This window comes from Pipistrellus kuhlii, unplaced genomic scaffold, assembly GCF_014108245.1.
Source record: "Pipistrellus kuhlii isolate mPipKuh1 unplaced genomic scaffold, mPipKuh1.p scaffold_m20_p_1, whole genome shotgun sequence".
Classification (NCBI taxonomy): Eukaryota; Metazoa; Chordata; class Mammalia; order Chiroptera; family Vespertilionidae; genus Pipistrellus; species Pipistrellus kuhlii.
In genome coordinates this window covers 61543747-61561746 of record NW_023425404.1, presented here as the reverse complement: position 1 = coordinate 61561746, position 18000 = coordinate 61543747, and the positions used below count along the sequence as shown (strand labels likewise).

The following is an 18000-nucleotide window of genomic DNA, read 5'->3' as shown; positions in this document are numbered from 1 at the left end:
TTTCTTACACCATGATTGACTATTTGCATCCCCTTCAGTTCCTATCTGCACTGTGAATGGGCTACCATCTCCCAACTAGAGAAAGATAAAAGGATCCATCAAAAACTAAAGCGCTTCAAAACCAAAATGGCTCAGATGAGACACTTCTTCCATGAGGTAATTAGGAATAGGTATTGCCTATTTATTTTATAGAAACATAGCCTTGACTGGTTCTTTAAAAGACTTAAAGTTCAAGTAGAAAGCATTGGATTTTGAACTTGCCTTAATTGTCCCATGCAGAATTTTGCCAGGTCTAAATATGATCTTTTTAATAAATTATAGGGTATTTTAATGTTGACTTGCTCAGTAGTCATGAAGTATTTTCTAGAGTACTAAGAGCCTTGAGAAAAAGGATTATTTTTCAAAGCTTCTGAGAGATAAAGGGGATAAGATCTAGTAAAAAAATACTGAGAGACGGAATAATGGGTAGCTTCTGCTAAAAAACAGTTCTGGCTGAATACATCTAATGAAGTTAACTTTATACCACCAGGTTTGCCCATAAGTGAATTATTTTCCACATTATCTAGGGCAAGTAGAACCATGTAGGCTTTATAATTTCTTTTTACATTAAAATAACAATAATCGGGTTGCGTTTTTCATCCATGTTCTTTTAAAGCCTAGTTTGTGAAATGTATAATGGAGCTAATCCCATTCAAGCTGGTGTTAGATGTACAGTTTGTGACCATTGAACTGAGCTCTACTCACTCAGATGCCATTTAAATCTGCCTTTTATAGGTAGGCGGTTAATCAGATTAGTCATTCATTTACTCATCATTTATTACGTGCTAGTCACTATGGTAGACAAACCAGGCAAGGCTGTGTTTGCATGCACCTCACTGTCTGGGGAGGGAGATTAAAAAATAACTCAAGTTGTGGTAAGTGCTAGGAAATAAAGAAGGAGGTGATGAAATGGATATTTAGAATTCTTAGAAAGTTCAAGTAGAAAGCAGAACAGAAAAATAAGTACAGGGGAATGAAGAGTAAAGAGAAGTCTTTTTAAGCTGTCAAATAGAAAATATTTGTATGTTTATGGGAATGATACAGTAGAGAGAGATTCCTAAAAAGTTGAGAAAGGATTAAACCAAAGAATATATGGAGAGAATGGCCAGTTAGGGAGAAGAGACACTTTGGTAACAGGCAAGAAGATGTATGTAGACACAGGTAGGTTTATGAGATTTGATATGAAAATGTGGCCCTTCCTTTTGATCTTATTGTTGGCTTCCCTAACTTCTCCAGGATGAAGAGCCCTTCAATCCGGACTACGTGGAGGTGGACAGGATATTGGACGAGTCTCACAGTATTGACAAGGACAACGGGGAGGTGAGTGGGTCATGGAGCACATGAAAGGCGTCTTATAGATTTCTGCTGTCTGCTTGCCCTTTCTGTATTCTTCAAATAAAGGAAAAAATCCCTTATATGGAAAAGGTATGTCACATTTTTTCAGAGGGATTCTTAGAATGATACTGGGAAGGAAAGGGAGTAAACAGAGAGGCTAGAAGGAAAGATTTCCATAAAGTTAAACATTATAAGTACTAGGAGCTATGTTTATAAGTATTTGTTCACCTTGGTCTCATTTTCTCAGATTTTAAATGGGAGACTCTCGCCGTTCACTTGGGGGTGAGAGATTAGGGGGAGGGATACCATCACAAATACCTAAATTTATGAATTAAAAATACTTGTACAGGCTCATAGCTTTTTCTGTGTTGTTGAGAGTTATTTATTTCCTGAGCTTACCATCAGTTAAATGCATTTTTATTTGTTATTAAAACAGACCTACTGTATTTGAATCTGTCCCTTTGAAATAATGGTGGGATTCCACTCCCACAGATTCAGATTCAATAGTTCTAGGATGGAATGCAGTGATCTGTATTTTTAAGTTGGTTCTCCAATGGGTTCTCATGTATAGCTTGATTTTGAAATCACTGCACTAAAGCTTTTTTAAATTGGGGAGCAGATTTTAAATATGCTAAAACACTTGCTAATATAGATTCATAAGTCACCTTTTTCATTTTTCCAAATAAGAGTCATAGAGCTCTAAGCCATAATTAAATTCAGCATTTTCTAATTTAAATTTATTAAACTTATAAATAGGCTGTGACTAACCGCTTCCTTATAACTCTTCATTTTCTTTTCACTTTAAGTAGTAGTTGTTGGTTTGGCTTTGCAGGTCCATGTTTCATAAGATTTTTATCATATCTGACATTTATTACTTACACAGTGACAAGTAGAAAACAACAGAATCTCTTTAAGCTGTCAGTACTGAGTGGTGAATTGGGCTGGTCCTTATAGGACCTAAAAGTCAAAGTCTTCCCTCTATAAAATACAAAGTTTATTTTATAAGCCTTCAGGGTCACTTAGGTAGAACCTTAGATACCTAAGGTCTATTATAATTCCATATGTCTTTAAATCATAACAAGCATGTCTGAGATCACATATATTCTGCTTTTTTGGGTTGGAGTGGGAGTTAAACTGTTTTTTATTTGTGGGAGGTGAGTGGGAACAGACCAATTATTAAAACAGGTTAGTTGTTGTTATATTTTCAGGAGGTCAACCTTCTAGCCTTGTTCTCTGCCACCATACTTACCCTTCCAAAAGTAATTGGCTTTTGATTAGATCCCTTTGTAATGTGTTGCAATGGGCATGACAGATGAAAATGTTTTAGTATGCTGGTACTGTATTTTATGCTCCCAACATTCAATAATAGTATTCTTTGTATCTATTATAACCCCTCCAAAATCTGTTAGTTTATCATCCTTTTTACATTACCTGATAATGGAAACAAATCTATCTATAAAAAACCCTAATATGCAAATTGACTAAACAGTGGAACGATGCTCACTGACCATCAGGGGGCAGACGCTCAACACAGGAGCTGCCCCCAGCCTATAGACCCTGACCGGTAGTGGAGGGCAGCGCCAGGCTAGCCAAGACAGATGCAAGCAGGGGTCCCCAATCACCCCGCTGATTGCCCAGCAGATTACCCTTGATCTATTAAAGTCCATGGAAAGGTAAATTATGACGTTGGAAATATGTGACCTGGACAAGTGGCTTTACATAGAAAATTACCTGTGAGCCCTAGCCAGTTTGGCTCAGCAGTAAGAGTGTCGCCTGGGGACTGAAGGGTCCCGGGTTGGATTGCGGTCAAGTGCACGTACCTAGGTTGCAGGCTTGATCCCCAGTCCTGGTTGGGGCGTGTGTGAAGACAACCAATCGATATGTCTCTCTTACATCAATATTTCTCTCTGTCTCTCTCTCCTTTCCCTTCTCTCTAAAAACCAATATCCTCAGGTGAGGATTTAAAAATAAAAAGAATATGATGTGAGTCAGTACAATAAAGAAAAAGGTATAAGAACAACTAGATTTACTCTAAGGATTCTTATTTTATGACTCTGTTTCATAAATTGGTAATCAGAGGCTGCTATTGATTGTGCTAGGCCCTTCTTGCTTCATATAAGCAAAAATGGAAATGTAATTTATTAAGTGATCATTATGAGTCATAAGGATACGAGCCGCTTACCATTGGTCACTGTCCCTTCCCTTGCAGTGTAATACATACATAGAGCATAATACTGTAGTTGGAGCTTCAGCATTTCTCTTTCTCTTCACTGTTACCTCTGTTCTGTGAAAGCTCTCTAGTTATCGCCTAGCTTTCTGAAGCTCTCAGGGAAATCTCTTTTTCATCGTATGACTGTTCTTTGAAGTAGTATCTGCACTCAAGAGAGATGCAAAAACTCAGAAGCCCACTGATTTCACCCTGCTTTGCTCTAGGGGTTAGGCTGTTCCTGCTTCTAAAAGTAGCTTGGCTACTATTGTGTCAAATTTAGTGCCAGGAGAATAGTATGGAATAGAGTCATATCTTTTAATTTCAACCTAATTTCAGTATACTATAGGGAAATAAATTTTTTTCTCATGTCTTGGTTGATGAGTATAATGTTTTAGTGCTTATTGTTTTAGAAGCTATTATACTTATCTGTTTTAGAAACAGATTCTAATAAATTATATGGAAGAATAATCAAAGCCATAGTACATCAACAGGTGAGCAGATATTTTTCTGCCTGACTTTTTCAGCATCTTTTTAAGGTATTGACATTTTATGATATGCTTCTACAGTCAAATTCTTATTCTTTTACAACAGCAGATAACAGAAAATCAGTGTATAAAGACTTTGACTTCTTTTCTTCTAGCCTGTAATTTACTACCTGGTGAAATGGTGCTCTCTGCCCTATGAGGATAGTACGTGGGAGCTGAAAGAGGATGTTGATGAGGGCAAGATTCGAGAATTTAAACGCATCCAGTCAAGGCACCCAGAACTCAAAAGGGTGGTAAGTACATTTGCATTTAGACTAGAGTATAAAGTCCATATAGGCAATGGCTTAATTTTTTTCCTATAAAAGTTTATATTGTTTTAGCTTATGAAAAATTTCAAACAAATACAAAAGTTGAAAAAAATAATACACCCATCACCCAACTTTAATAATTATACAATACATAGCCAATCTTGTTTTATTTATATCTCTACCCACTCCCCTGTTTCCCAGATTGCTTTAAAGCAAATCCCAGAGTTTTATATTTGATTTGTAAATATTTCAGTGTTTATACCTAAAGATAAATAATATCATTATTATCCCTGAAAAAAATTTAACCATTTCTAAATATCATCAAATAACCAATCACTATATATATATATTTCCCTGCTTCTCTTCTAATTTTTGTTAAGTTGTTTGAGTTCAATTATAAATAAGGTCCATATATTATTATTAGTTAATACGTCTCTCTTAATTTCCTTTTCCTCCTTTACCATTTTCTCTGGAAGAAACCAGGTGATTTGTTCTCAAGGATTTTCCATAGTCTGAAGTTTGCCAATTCCCCTTGGAATCTTTTATCATGTACTTTGTCCCTTGTATTTCACATAATGATTGCATGTAGGCAGCACTGTTCAATAGTACATTTTAGAGCTCTGCTTCCACTGTAGTAGCCACTTGGCACATTTCAAATAATCAATAGTTACATGTGGCTAATAACAAATCATTTGTCCTTGTAGGTGGTTCCATTCGAAGTCACTGTTCTAGAGGCTTGATCTACTATAATCTACTTCATAGATGGTTCTTTTAGGTTGTCATTTGTGCTGTCAGCCATTTAGCATCATTGCCTAGATCCATTCTTTAAGGGTTTTTAAATGATGATACTTTAATCATTCTTCATTTTATTAGCCAGAATCTTCTCTAAAAAGAAATATGTTTCTCTTACTTTTTGGTTATCTTGAACTCAGATGGTATAGAAAAGGAGGATAAATGCTTTTATCCTTTTCAAAATAATGAAGTAGTTTCCTAGCATTAGCATCCTCCAAAGATGACCAGTGGGATTTTCCCTTTTTTTAAAAAGTGTCATTTTGAACTGATGAATTTGAATATATTTAACATGTTTTAATCCAAGGAATTGTGTTTTTTAATGAACATCAACCACTAGAACTACCTAGCAAGTTTGTGTAATTATGTTAATGTCTTCACCCCATTTATTCAAATTTTCTATTTTTAAGAATCGTCCGCAGGCAAGTGCCTGGAAGAAGTTGGAGCTGTCACATGAGTATAAAAACAGAAACCAGTTACGGGAATATCAGTTGGAAGGGGTCAATTGGCTGCTCTTTAATTGGTATAACAGGTAAAGAAAAGAGTGGGCCTATAGATGGAGGCTTAGTCCGGGGTAATTTTTATTTTCTATTTAAAAAGGTTTTTTACATACTTTAAAAAAGATGATATCTTATGACATGCTTTTCATTTTCCATGATGAATCTGCAGGCAGAATTGCATCCTGGCTGATGAGATGGGATTGGGCAAAACTATTCAGTCCATTGCCTTCTTGCAGGAGGTATATAATGTAGGCATCCATGGTCCCTTCCTGGTCATTGCCCCACTGTCCACAATTACTAACTGGGAGCGAGAATTCAATACATGGACAGAGATGAACACTATTGTGTACCATGGCAGTCTGGCCAGCCGGCAGATGATTCAGCAATATGAAATGTATTGCAAAGATTCACGGGTGAGTTGTATTTCATGGGAATGTTACAGTTTTATTGCCTATTAAGGCTGCCTGAATATATAAAAGAAAAGAAAATGTATACTTCAGAAGACCTGCTTATTTAGGTACTTTTCTGACTTTACTGCCTTCATGCTTAGGGGCGCCTCATCCCAGGTGCATACAAGTTTGATGCCCTTATCACCACTTTTGAGATGATATTGTCAGATTGTCCTGAGCTTCGTGAGATTGAATGGCGCTGTGTTATCATTGATGAGGCCCATCGACTAAAGAACCGTAATTGCAAACTGCTTGATAGTCTCAAGCACATGGACCTGGTGAGTTCCTCACACTGGCCTGTGGGTAGACACACCTGGAATTAATTTAGTAGAGAAAAGAATAGGATCTTGATATCGGGTGGTGGCTTTGGTTGGCAAACTCAACAGAGCCAAATATCAATAGTACAACGATTGAAATTTCTTTTGAGAGCCAAATTTTTTAAACTTAAATTTCTTCTAATGCCACTTCTTCAAAATAGACTCGCACAGGCCATGGTATTTTGTGGAAGAGCCACACTCAAGGGTCCCAAGAGCCGCATGTGGCTCGTGAGCCACAGTTTGCCCACCATGGGTCTATGGGAACAGTAACTTTAAAGTCAGAGAAATTTTAGAATTAGAAGGCAAATATGGGTTAGTGGTTCTCAACCAGAGGAGAGGAGGGATACTATATTAGTTACCTAATACTGCACAACAAAAAACCTTGAAACTTTTAGTGGCTTAAAGCGGTAACTATACTGTTCATGATTCTCTGGCTCAGAAGTTGAGCTGTGCTCAACTAGGCCTTTTCTTTTGGTGGACTTACCTGGAGTCAGTAATGCAGCTGCAGCCAGCAGTTGGTGCTGGTTGTTGGGTGGGGTGCCTGGGTCATCTTCCACATCGCCTGTCATCCTCCAATTGGCCAGACTTTGCTTCTTTAAATGGTAGGATCAGGGCAGTATTCCAGGAGAACAAAGGCAGAAGCTCCAATGCCTATGAGGTAAAGTCAATATTATATTACTCCTCTACATTCTCTTTGTCAGAGACAGCAAGTCACAGGCAAGTCCATATTCAAGGGGTGAACCTTCATAGGAGGAACTTCAAAGAACTAATGGCTATATTTAATCCCACACCTTCCCTAAAAGAGGACATATTAGTATATAGGAGTTTAGTATGGAGAAACATATGTAATTGCAAAAAAAGCCATTCTGAATATTTCTCTGTTTATATACATAATATTTACTAAGTTAATTCAAATATGTTGAATAATATCAAAAGTTTTCTTTAATGTTTTATTTTTATCAAAAGAGAGAGCAAGTGAAATGAAGGCTAAGAGAGTAATCTGGTCCATTTCCTTAATTTTACAGATAAAATAAAACTAAAGTTATATGCTTAAGAGAAAATTCCAGAGGACCTTTGTATTTTTGAGTCTTCTCAATCTTTTGTTTTCTCCATTTCTAGGAACACAAAGTACTACTCACAGGAACACCACTGCAAAATACTGTGGAGGAGCTGTTTAGTTTGCTTCATTTCTTGGAACCATCACAGTTCCCCTCAGAATCAGAATTCCTCAAAGATTTTGGGGATCTCAAGACAGAGGAACAGGTAGGATGACTGTATCTGATGAGGTGCTAACCTCAGACAAAAAAGGTGAAGTTTGTACAAAACAGGCATCTATTGCCATAGGCATCAAGGGTAGTTCTGAATTTCTTATAAACTTGTGCTTAAATCATGTGTGGCATTGTTCAAAATCTACATTTTTCAGATACTAGAAAGCTCTCATTGTACTTCTTAATGTTTCCACATACTCTGATAATGTTTGTCCTCATGTTATTGGTTTCATTTCTCTCTCTCTCAGGTTCAAAAGCTACAGGCCATTCTCAAGCCAATGATGTTGAGAAGACTGAAGGAGGATGTTGAAAAAAACCTGGCACCCAAACAGGAAACTATTATTGAAGTAGAGCTGACCAACATCCAGAAGAAATACTACCGGGCTATTTTGGAGAAAAATTTCTCCTTTCTTTCCAAAGGGGCAGGTCACACTAACATGCCTAATCTACTCAACACAATGATGGAGTTGCGCAAATGCTGCAACCATCCCTATCTCATCAATGGTGAGGAAATTTCTGGAAAATACCTGCCATTTCTTCTTTTTTTTAAAAAAAAATTATATTTTATTGATTTTTTAGAAAGGAAGGGAGAGAGATAGAGCTAGAAACGTCGATGAGAGAGAAACATCGACCAGCTGCCTCTTGCACACCCCTCACCGAGGATGTGCCTGTAACCAAGGTACATGCCCTTGACCGGAATCGAACCTGGGACCTTTCTGTCCGCAGACCGACGCTCTACCACTGAGCCAAACCGCTTTCGGCTCTGTTTCTTTTTTTAAGAAAGACGGATACATCCTTTAAAATGGGGAGCAAGACAAAACTGAGTTTAGCATAGTAGTTAAGAGTGTAGGTTTTATCCCTGACTGGTTTGGCTCAGTGGATAGAGTGTCTGCCTGTGTACTGAAGGGTCCCAGGTTCGATTTCGATTAAGGGCATATGTCTGGGTTGCGGGCCGATCCCCAGTCGGGGGCATGCCAGAGGTGGCCGGGCAGTGATTCTCTCTCATCATTGATGTTTCTATCTCTCCCTCTATCTTCCTCTCTGAAATCAATAAACATATTTAAAAAAACTAACACGAGAGTGTGGGTTTTAAAGCCTAACAGTCTGGATTTCACTTTTTAAAAAATATTTTTATTGTGCTTTTTTTTTTATTATTGTTTTTAGAGAGAGAGGAAGGAAAAGAGAGGTAGAAATATTGATGAGAGAGAACATCAATTGGCTGCCTCCTGTATGCCTCTTACTGGGGATCCAGCCCACAACCCACGCATGTGCCTGGACAGGGAACTGAATTGGCGTCCTCTTGATGAGTTGACGCTTAACAACTGAGTCACACCACCAGCTTGGCAGTACCATCCATTTCTATATTATGTGTTTTACTTTCTAAATTATATTTCCTAGGAATAATTGGTGCATTGACTGATTCGGCCCAATTTGGGAGTGGACAGGAGGGAGTTTTGCTTTTGAAACAATCCTTATATGAGATACCTTTTTAAAAAATCTTTGTTTTTTGTTTGTTTGTTTTTTATTAAATTATTATCTGTGTACATATTTTAACATTGCCCCCCCTCCCTCTCATACAAACCCTCCCTACCCAAAGTTTTGTGTCCATTGGTTGTACTTATGCATGTATACAAGTCCTTTGGTTGATCTCTTATCTCCCTCAGATCTCCCTACCCTCCCCGCTGTAATTTGACAGTCTGCTTGTTGCTTTACTGTCTCTATATCTATCTTTTGGTTCATCAGTTTATGATGTTTTTTATTATCCATAAATGTTGAGGTCACGTGGTATTTCTCTTTCATTGACTGGCTTATTTCACTCAGCATGATGTTCTCCAATTCTATCCAGATTGCTGCAAATGATGAGAATTCCTTCTTTTTTATGGCAGCATAGTATTCCATTGTGTAGATGTACCATAGTTTTCTGATCCAATCACCTGCTGACGGGCACCTAGGCTGTTTCCAGATTCTAGCTATTGTAGATTGTGCTGCTATTAACATAGGGGTGCATATATCCTTTCTGATTGGTGTTTCTAGTATCTTGGGATATATTCCTAGGAGTGGGATTACTGGGTCAAATGGGAGTTCCATTTTCAGCTTTTTGAGGAAACTCCACACTGTTCTCCACAGTGGTTGCACCAGTCTGCATTCCCACCAGCAGTGCACGAGGGTTCCTTTTTCTCTGCAACCTCGCCAACACTTGTCGTTTGTTGATTTGTTGATGTTGGCCATTCTGACAGGTGTGAGATGATACCTCATTGTTGTTTTGATTTGCATCTCTCGGATAATTAGTGACTTTGATCATGTTTTCATGTGCCTTTTGGCCTGCCTTCTGTCTTCTTTTGAAAATATTCTTTTTAGGTCCATTGCCCATTTATAATTGGATCATTCATTTTCCTTTTATTTAGTTGTATAAGCTATCTATAGATGTTGGAGATTATACCTTTATCAGTGATAACATTTGCAAATATGTTCTCCCATACAGTGGGCTTTCTTGTTTTGTTGATAGTTTCTTTTGCTGTAAAAAAGCTTTTTATTATTTTTTATTTTTTTATAGTATTATGTATTAATTACAGTATTTTTTTAATTTTTATTTATTAAATTATTATCTGTGTACATATTTTAACATTGCCCCACACACACATACCCTCCTTCCCCAGAGTTTTGTGTCCATTAGTTGTACTTATATGCATGTATACAAGTCCTTCGGTTGATCTCTTATCTCCCCCAGATCTCCCTACTCTCCCCGGTGTAATTTTACAGTCTGCTTGTTGCTTTACTGTCTTTATATCTATCTTTTGGTTTGTCAGTTTATAATGTTTTTTAATGTCCATAAATGAGTGAGGCCATGTGCTATTTCTCTTTTATTGACTGGCTTATTTCACTCAGCATAATGTTCTCTAGTTCTATCCAGGTTGCTGCAAATGATGAGAATTTCTTCTTTTTTATGGCAGCATAGTATTCCATTGTGTAGATGTACCATTGTTTTTGGATCCAATCATCTGCTGATGGGCACCTAGGCTGTTTCCAGATTCTAACTATTGTAGATTGTGCTGCTATGAACATAGGGGTGCATATATCCTTTCTGATTGGTGTTTTTAGTTTCTTGGGATATATTCCTAGGAGTGGGATTACTGGGTCAAATGGGAGTTCCATTTTCAGCTTTTTGAGTAAACTCCACACTGTTCTCCACAGTGGTTACACCAGCCTGCATTCCCACCAGCAGTGCACGAGGGTTCCTTTTTCTCCGCAACCTCGCCAACACTTGTCGTTTGTTGATTTGTTGATGTTGGCTGTTCTGACAGGTGTGAGATGGTACCACATTGTTGTTTTGATTTGCATCTCTCGAACAGTTAGTGACTTTGAGCATGTTTTCATGTGCCTTTTGGCCTTCCTTCTGTCTTCTTTTGAAAATATTCTATTTAGATCCATTGCCCATTTTTTAATTGGATCATTCATCTTCCTTTTATTTAGTTGTATAAGCTGTTTGTAGATGTTGGAGATTAAACCTTTATCAGTGGTAACATTTGCAAATATGTTCTCCCATACAGTGGGCTTTCTTGTTTTGTTGATAGTTTCTTTTGCTGTAAAAAAGCTTTTTATTTTGATGTAGTCCCATTTGTTTATTTTCTCTCTAGCTTCCATTGCCCTAAGGGCAGTATCAGTGAAGAAGTTCTTTTGGCATGTCTGAGATTTTGCCGCCTAAATCTTTATTGTTAACAGTATTACAGATGTACCCTGTTTTTCCCCCATTAACCTCCTCCATCCCATTCCCATTATGTGAAATATCTATCTATTTTTTCTACCTGTTTTATCCTACATAACCTCTAAAATTAATTAGGATTTGCTGTTTTGAATTTCATGAATAGTCAAGTCATTCTGTTCTCTGGTTAATGTCATTATTGCTACTTCATTTTGTTTTTGTTTTCGGTACAAGTAGGATGGTAATAGTGTTTTATATGTCTTTGTCCACACATTTACGTATTTTTTTACCCAATTAATAATTTTAAGCCTTACTTGGAATATTTTAATACAATTGAAGATGCTTAGAATTTCGGGAGTGCTGAAATTCTGTCTCTGTGATATGTTGATATCAAGTCAGATTACTCTTTCCTCGTTATCTCAGTTAAATAAAATATCCCCTTAGTATGTGTTTCTGGACCTTGCCATTAAGATTGATTTTTCTTTTGACAGGTGCAGAAGAAAAAATCCTTACAGAATTTCGAGAAGCTTGCCATATTATACCTCATGACTTCCACTTGCAGGCCATGGTTCGTTCAGCTGGCAAATTGGTTCTTATTGACAAATTACTTCCAAAACTTAAAGCTGGTGGCCATAAGGTTCTGATCTTCTCCCAGATGGTACGCTGCCTAGATATCCTAGAGGATTATCTAATCCAGAGGAGGTGAGCAAAGAATCATCCCTTGCTTGATGTTTATTGTATCATAAAGCTGCAAAAAAGTTGTAGGACCTGAGTTTAATTTGATCAGGACTGGGATAAGAGAAATATTTAAGACTCTGATTCTCAACTTTCTGTTCAGCTTTTGGTCAACTAGAGACATGGAGGTACTGGTATTGATCCTACTCTGCTTTTTTTTATCTCTTTTTTTCTTCATATTCAGTTAATTTTTTCCCCCTGTGACTGTTAAACAGGTACTTATATGAGCGTATTGATGGTCGAGTTAGAGGGAACCTTCGACAGGCTGCTATTGACCGCTTCAGCAAGCCTGATTCAGACCGCTTTGTCTTCTTGCTATGCACCCGGGCTGGTGGACTTGGTATTAATCTCACAGCTGCTGATACCTGCATCATCTTTGATTCAGACTGGAATCCACAAAATGACCTGCAGGTAAAAGAAATCATTGTTTTAGGGACTAACTGCCCAACCTGAGAGGTTTTTTCAGCGAGATCAAGATCTTAGAAACTTGTACTTCGGAGAATATGGAATTGTTTACTTAGTAAGGGTGGCAGTCTAGATCAGAGGTCAGCAAACTCTTTCTTGCAAGGACCCGATAGTAAATGTTAGGCTTTAGTTACTTTTTGTTTAAATATGTTTTTATTGATTTTTAGAAAGAGGGAGAGATAGAGAGAGAGAAACATCAATGAGAGAGAGATATCATCGCTTGGCTGCCTTCTACACACCCCCTGCTGGGGATTGAGCCCACAACCCATGCATGTGCCCTGACCAGGAATCGAACCAGTGAACTCTTGGTTCCTGGGTGGACACTCAACAGCTGAGCCACACTGGCCGGGCCAGAACACATAGCTTCTACTCTTATAACACAAAAGCAGACATAGATAATATGTAAATGGTGGGTAGAGTTATATTCCATTAAAACTTTATTATAGAAACAGGGTGTTCATACAAACCATAGTTTGCTGACCCCTTGTTTACATGATGGGGCAATAATTTCATCTAGAAATATACTTTTGATTTTGAGTTGATCTCATTGCTGCCTTATAGATGTGAATTGGTATTTTTAGTCAGCATCCCCGCCTCCCATTTTAAGTAATCTTTGTCCTTTTCTTCCATTTTTTATATCCAGGCTCAAGCACGGTGTCATCGAATTGGGCAGAGCAAAGCTGTGAAGGTGTACCGGCTCATCACTCGGAATTCTTACGAGAGAGAAATGTTTGATAAAGCTAGCCTCAAGTTGGGATTAGATAAGGCTGTGCTGCAGTCCATGAGTGGTCGGGATGGCAACATTACTGGAGTGAGTTCTTTGGTCTACTGATAATGTTTGTGTCCAGTCATAGAGATAGAGACAAAAAACTATTTTTGCATTGGAATCTGACTACCTTATTTGGATTCTCAATTTTTATTTCTTTTTTAATTTTTTAAAATTTTAGAGAGAGAAGAAGGGAGGGAGAAAAATTGATGTGAGAGCAAAACATTGGCTGCCTCCTGTATGCCCTCTACCAGGAATCAAACATGCAATCTGTATAATTCTTAAAATATTACAATGTCATTAGGTAATCTTCTATTGGATTTTGTAGATCCAGCAATTCTCCAAGAAGGAAATTGAAGACCTCTTACGAAAAGGAGCATATGCAGCCATAATGGAGGAAGATGATGAGGGCTCCAAGTTTTGTGAAGAGGACATTGACCAGATCTTGTTAAGACGAACCACAACCATCACCATTGAGTCTGAAGGAAAGGGTTCTACCTTCGCCAAGGTATGTTCTGTCTGTGCCAGAGGCTAGATAAGCAGAGACAGACACAAGAATCTCTAGGGGGAGGGGACTACATATTTTTAACTTTTATTAGCATTTATTTTATGCTGATTTTGCTCCCAGGCGAAAGTTTTTGTTTCTTCTGTGTCTTCTGGAATATCTTTTTCTTCTGTGCAGCTTCCTCTTCTGGTGTAGGACCAGCTACTCTTTTTCAGTGTGGACCACCCAGTGTGGCAGGGAGAGCTCCTGTGGGTTAATCCGCCCCTGAGCTCTCCAAGTTCTCTGCTGCACCTTGGGAGTTTTGTTCTCCTGGAGGTGCTCAGTGACCAGAAAATCTACATCTAAACCCCTAAGTTCAGCATTAGTCTCTGCATTTTTAAGCATGTGCAGCAAAATTTTTTTTTGGTCACTGACCCTGTGTTCCACCCCACTGTTTGGCCTGGACACACCTACCAACCAACTCCAGTATTTGTAACAATGAAGGGACACATATTGCTTCTGTAAAATGGTATCCTTCAGATACTTGGTGGCTTTTAGGATATGTGTACTCTTGATGGCCTGGGCAGTTTCACTAGTGTTCTTAAAATGAATATGAAGATTCAAACCTCTTAGTTTGCATGGTTTTGTGGGGGTTTTGGGGGACAAGTGAATAGTTAACCATTTTTAGAAGTCACCTCAGGCTGCTTTTTAGGAAAAGCTAAATATATATATTTTTAAAGCAATTACTGGTCTCCCATTTCTCAGAAAAGTAGTATAGTCAACTTTACTCTGTTCCTTTGTTCCTCACCAGGCAAGCTTTGTTGCTTCTGAAAATCGAACAGATATTTCTTTGGATGACCCCAACTTTTGGCAAAAGTGGGCCAAAAAGGCTGACTTGGACATGGATCTACTCAATAGCAAGGTGATCTGCCTTTTCCTTTAGGGAGGAAATATTACAGAAGGCATAGTACTCTCAGGAATCTTTATAGCTGCTCAGTTTCTTAGATGCTCACCTTGGTTTATAATAGTGTATTATATACAAAAGCTATTGAAAAACTTTTTACATAGTAGGCCCCAGAAATGCTTAAATATTTACCACTTCATTTATTTCCTGAATTCCTGCAGATTATTTAGCATTCCTAAAAAACATCTCTTTGACTATCTACAAACGTTACATCCAAGACCATTTCAACCCATAATTGTCTTAATGTCTTTCCCATGATCATATCATGAAGAGTTACTTCTCTTTCTATCCTTTGCATAGAATAACTTGGTGATTGACACACCTAGAGTACGAAAACAGACCCGCCACTTCAGCACTCTGAAGGATGATGACCTGGTAGAATTCTCTGATTTGGAAAGTGAAGATGATGAGCGGCCACGCTCTCGCCGGCATGACCGTCACCATACCTATGGACGCACTGACTGCTTTCGGGTGGAAAAGCACCTATTGGTGTATGGGTAAGAACCCACCTTGCCATCAGAGGCTGTGCATCTCCATCTTGTTAGGCACCCAAGTTGGAGATTTCAAACAGGACAATAGGAAAAACTTAATTTATTCTGTTACCACGTTTTCCCAAGGTCTTTTTGTTTCCCACCTTTTTGGGATATGCGATTCTAGGGACTGGGGAATATTATTGAATTAAGAGTCACCAGGAATATATTAATATAATTTTCTTTTTGTTCTTCTAGTTGGGGTCGGTGGCGAGATATCTTATCTCATGGACGCTTTAAGCGACGTATGACTGAGCGAGATGTGGAGACAATTTGCCGGGCTATCCTTGTGTACTGTCTTCTACACTATCGTGGGGATGAAAATATCAAAGGTTTCATTTGGGACTTGATTAGCCCTGCTGAAAATGGCAAGACAAAAGAATTGCAGAATCATTCTGGTAATTTCCAACTCTTTACTTTTCATCTTTCTTTAGGTTATCTAATCCTTTTCAGGTCCAAGGAGTTGTCTCAATCCAAGTCTTCAATGTTTCCCCTTCTCCAGGTCTATCTATCCCTGTGCCTCGTGGTCGCAAGGGGAAAAAAGTAAAGTCACAAAGCACTTTTGATATCCATAAGGCAGATTGGATCCGGAAATACAACCCTGATACTCTGTTCCAAGATGAAAGTTATAAGAAACACTTGAAACATCAGTGTAACAAGTAAGGATGGAATTTGACCAAGACTAAAGTGTTTTCCACGCAAACTTTCTACACTATTACTGAGCCAGCTCTTTCTCTCTCCTTTGTAGGGTGCTATTACGGGTACGAATGCTGTACTATCTGAGGCAGGAGGTGATTGGAGACCAGGCAGAGAAGGTGTTAGGGGGTGCCATTGCCAGGTAAAGTTCTTCTGCAGTTTTCTATTAGGTCTAGTAATAATTAATGTCGTTTTCTAACTCTTTTTTAAATCGAATTTATTTAAACAATACCACAAAATTTAATCAACAATATAGTTGCCGTTCTTTTCTACTACTTGTGCCCAACGCTCAGGAAGCATTTTAATCCCTCTGTTGTAAAATTCTTGTGATTTTGATGCAAAAAATTCAGTCAATGCATTTTTGAGGCATTCTTCATTATTAAATTTTTTTCCAAGAAGAAAGTTTTGCAAAGAACGAAACAAATGGTAATTGGAAGGGACAATATCAGGAGAATATGCAGGTTGAGGGAGAACTTCCCATTCCAACTGGCGCAGTTTTTCAGCAGTGATTCTTGCAGTATGCGGTCGTGCGTTATCGTGGTGAAGAATTACGCCCTTCCGATTAATCAGTGCGGGTTCTTTTTCTCTTAAAGCTTGGGCTAACCTTTCCAATTGGGCACTATACATTGCACTTGTAATGGTTTGGTTAGATGGTAAAAGTTCATAATGAAGAATTCCTTTAAAATTCCACCAAACACACATCATCACTTTTTTCGCATGCAAGTCAGGTTTTGGCGTGGGCTGCGGAGCCTCATTTTTGTCCAACCATTGAGGCCGCCTTTTCAAATTAACATACAGCACCCATTTTTCATCTCTGGTAACAATTTGCTCTAAAAACGGCAAATGGTTTTGACGAGAGAGGAGCGAACTGCAAATTGTGACTCTTTGATTACGGTTGTTGTCGGTCAAATCATGAGGAACCCATTTTCCAAACTTTTGGACTTTGCCAAGTGCACGCAATTGATTGGAAATTGTTTTTTGTGAACAATTTAAAGTTGTTGCAAGCTCTTGTTGGGTAATTTGAGGATTTTGCACCAAAATAGCTTGAAGAGCTTCTTGATCAAAATTGGACACACGGCCTCGACCACTCTTGTCATCTAACGAAAAATTTCCCTCGCGAAATTTCTCAAACCAACGCTGGCATTTTCTGGCGCTAACTGCATCTTGACCAAGAGCACTACAAGATGTTTTTTGCAGCCTCACTTGCTTTTCTTCCTAATTGGAACTCGTAAAGCATGCAGTGCCGAATATGCTCTTCATCCGCCATCTTCTTAGCCCTAGTTTTGCAACAAAAACCAAACCAAACACAAACTTTTTCAAGCAAAACTTGTTAATTGCACTTCACACGTTCTGTAGATACCACGTGTTTGAAGGTTATGTCAATACAAGTCAACGCCAAGCAAGATTTTAAATGAACGTTTAAAACGACATTAATTATTACTAGACCCGATACTTGCCATGCCTTATTGAAGAAAAGATTGTTTCATTTATTCATTTTATATTATATTTATACCAGATAATTCAAATCTATCTAGTAGGTCTTTAGTTCTGTATCTGATTGCTGCAGAAAGAAGTATACAGCTGCATGAGCATTTAAATTAATGGATAAAAGAAGATACTTGTAGTACTCTCTCCAAGGATTATTTTAATTTCCTGCATTGCTTTACTGACTGTGCTCTCTTATACCTTTTTTCCCCCAAAGGAAAATGTTTACTATAAAAATCCAAGATTCACATTATGATAAATGGTAAATTAAATATCCTCTTGATAAGAGTTCAACTTTTACATTTTTTTTTTTTCTTTTCTATTTAATCCTGCCGTCTTTTTTTCTAGTTCTCCCGCACCTTTTCCTATCTGTGGTTATATTAATAGATTCCCTCCTTCACAAGTTAGGATTATCATTACAAATTTTAATACACACTTTAATTTTACCAACATCTAGGTAATATTTGTAATCGTTC

The 18000-nt window shown here is 38.0% G+C and overlaps 1 protein-coding gene across 6 annotated transcripts in view; it reads left to right on the top strand.

Annotated features, from left to right (window-relative positions):
• Positions 1-18000, top strand: part of CHD8 (chromodomain helicase DNA binding protein 8) — a 63406-nt gene that overhangs the window by 34036 nt on the left and 11370 nt on the right. For 5 of the 6 annotated variants that reach the window (XM_036448228.2, XM_036448256.2, XM_036448246.2 and 2 more), the window contains exons 9-25: positions 39-156; positions 1276-1359; positions 4224-4361; positions 5576-5697; positions 5835-6078; positions 6216-6392; positions 7551-7694; positions 7948-8203; positions 11891-12101; positions 12350-12545; positions 13243-13410; positions 13694-13873; positions 14661-14771; positions 15114-15310; positions 15542-15741; positions 15822-16002; positions 16092-16181. In XM_036448228.2, the coding sequence (XP_036304121.1) occupies positions 39-156; positions 1276-1359; positions 4224-4361; positions 5576-5697; positions 5835-6078; positions 6216-6392; positions 7551-7694; positions 7948-8203; positions 11891-12101; positions 12350-12545; positions 13243-13410; positions 13694-13873; positions 14661-14771; positions 15114-15310; positions 15542-15741; positions 15822-16002; positions 16092-16181 (2817 nt within the window). The remainder of the gene's footprint in view (positions 1-38; positions 157-1275; positions 1360-4223; positions 4362-5575; positions 5698-5834; positions 6079-6215; positions 6393-7550; positions 7695-7947; positions 8204-11890; positions 12102-12349; positions 12546-13242; positions 13411-13693; positions 13874-14660; positions 14772-15113; positions 15311-15541; positions 15742-15821; positions 16003-16091; positions 16182-18000) is intronic. The other variant, XM_036448193.2, reaches the window with a different exon arrangement.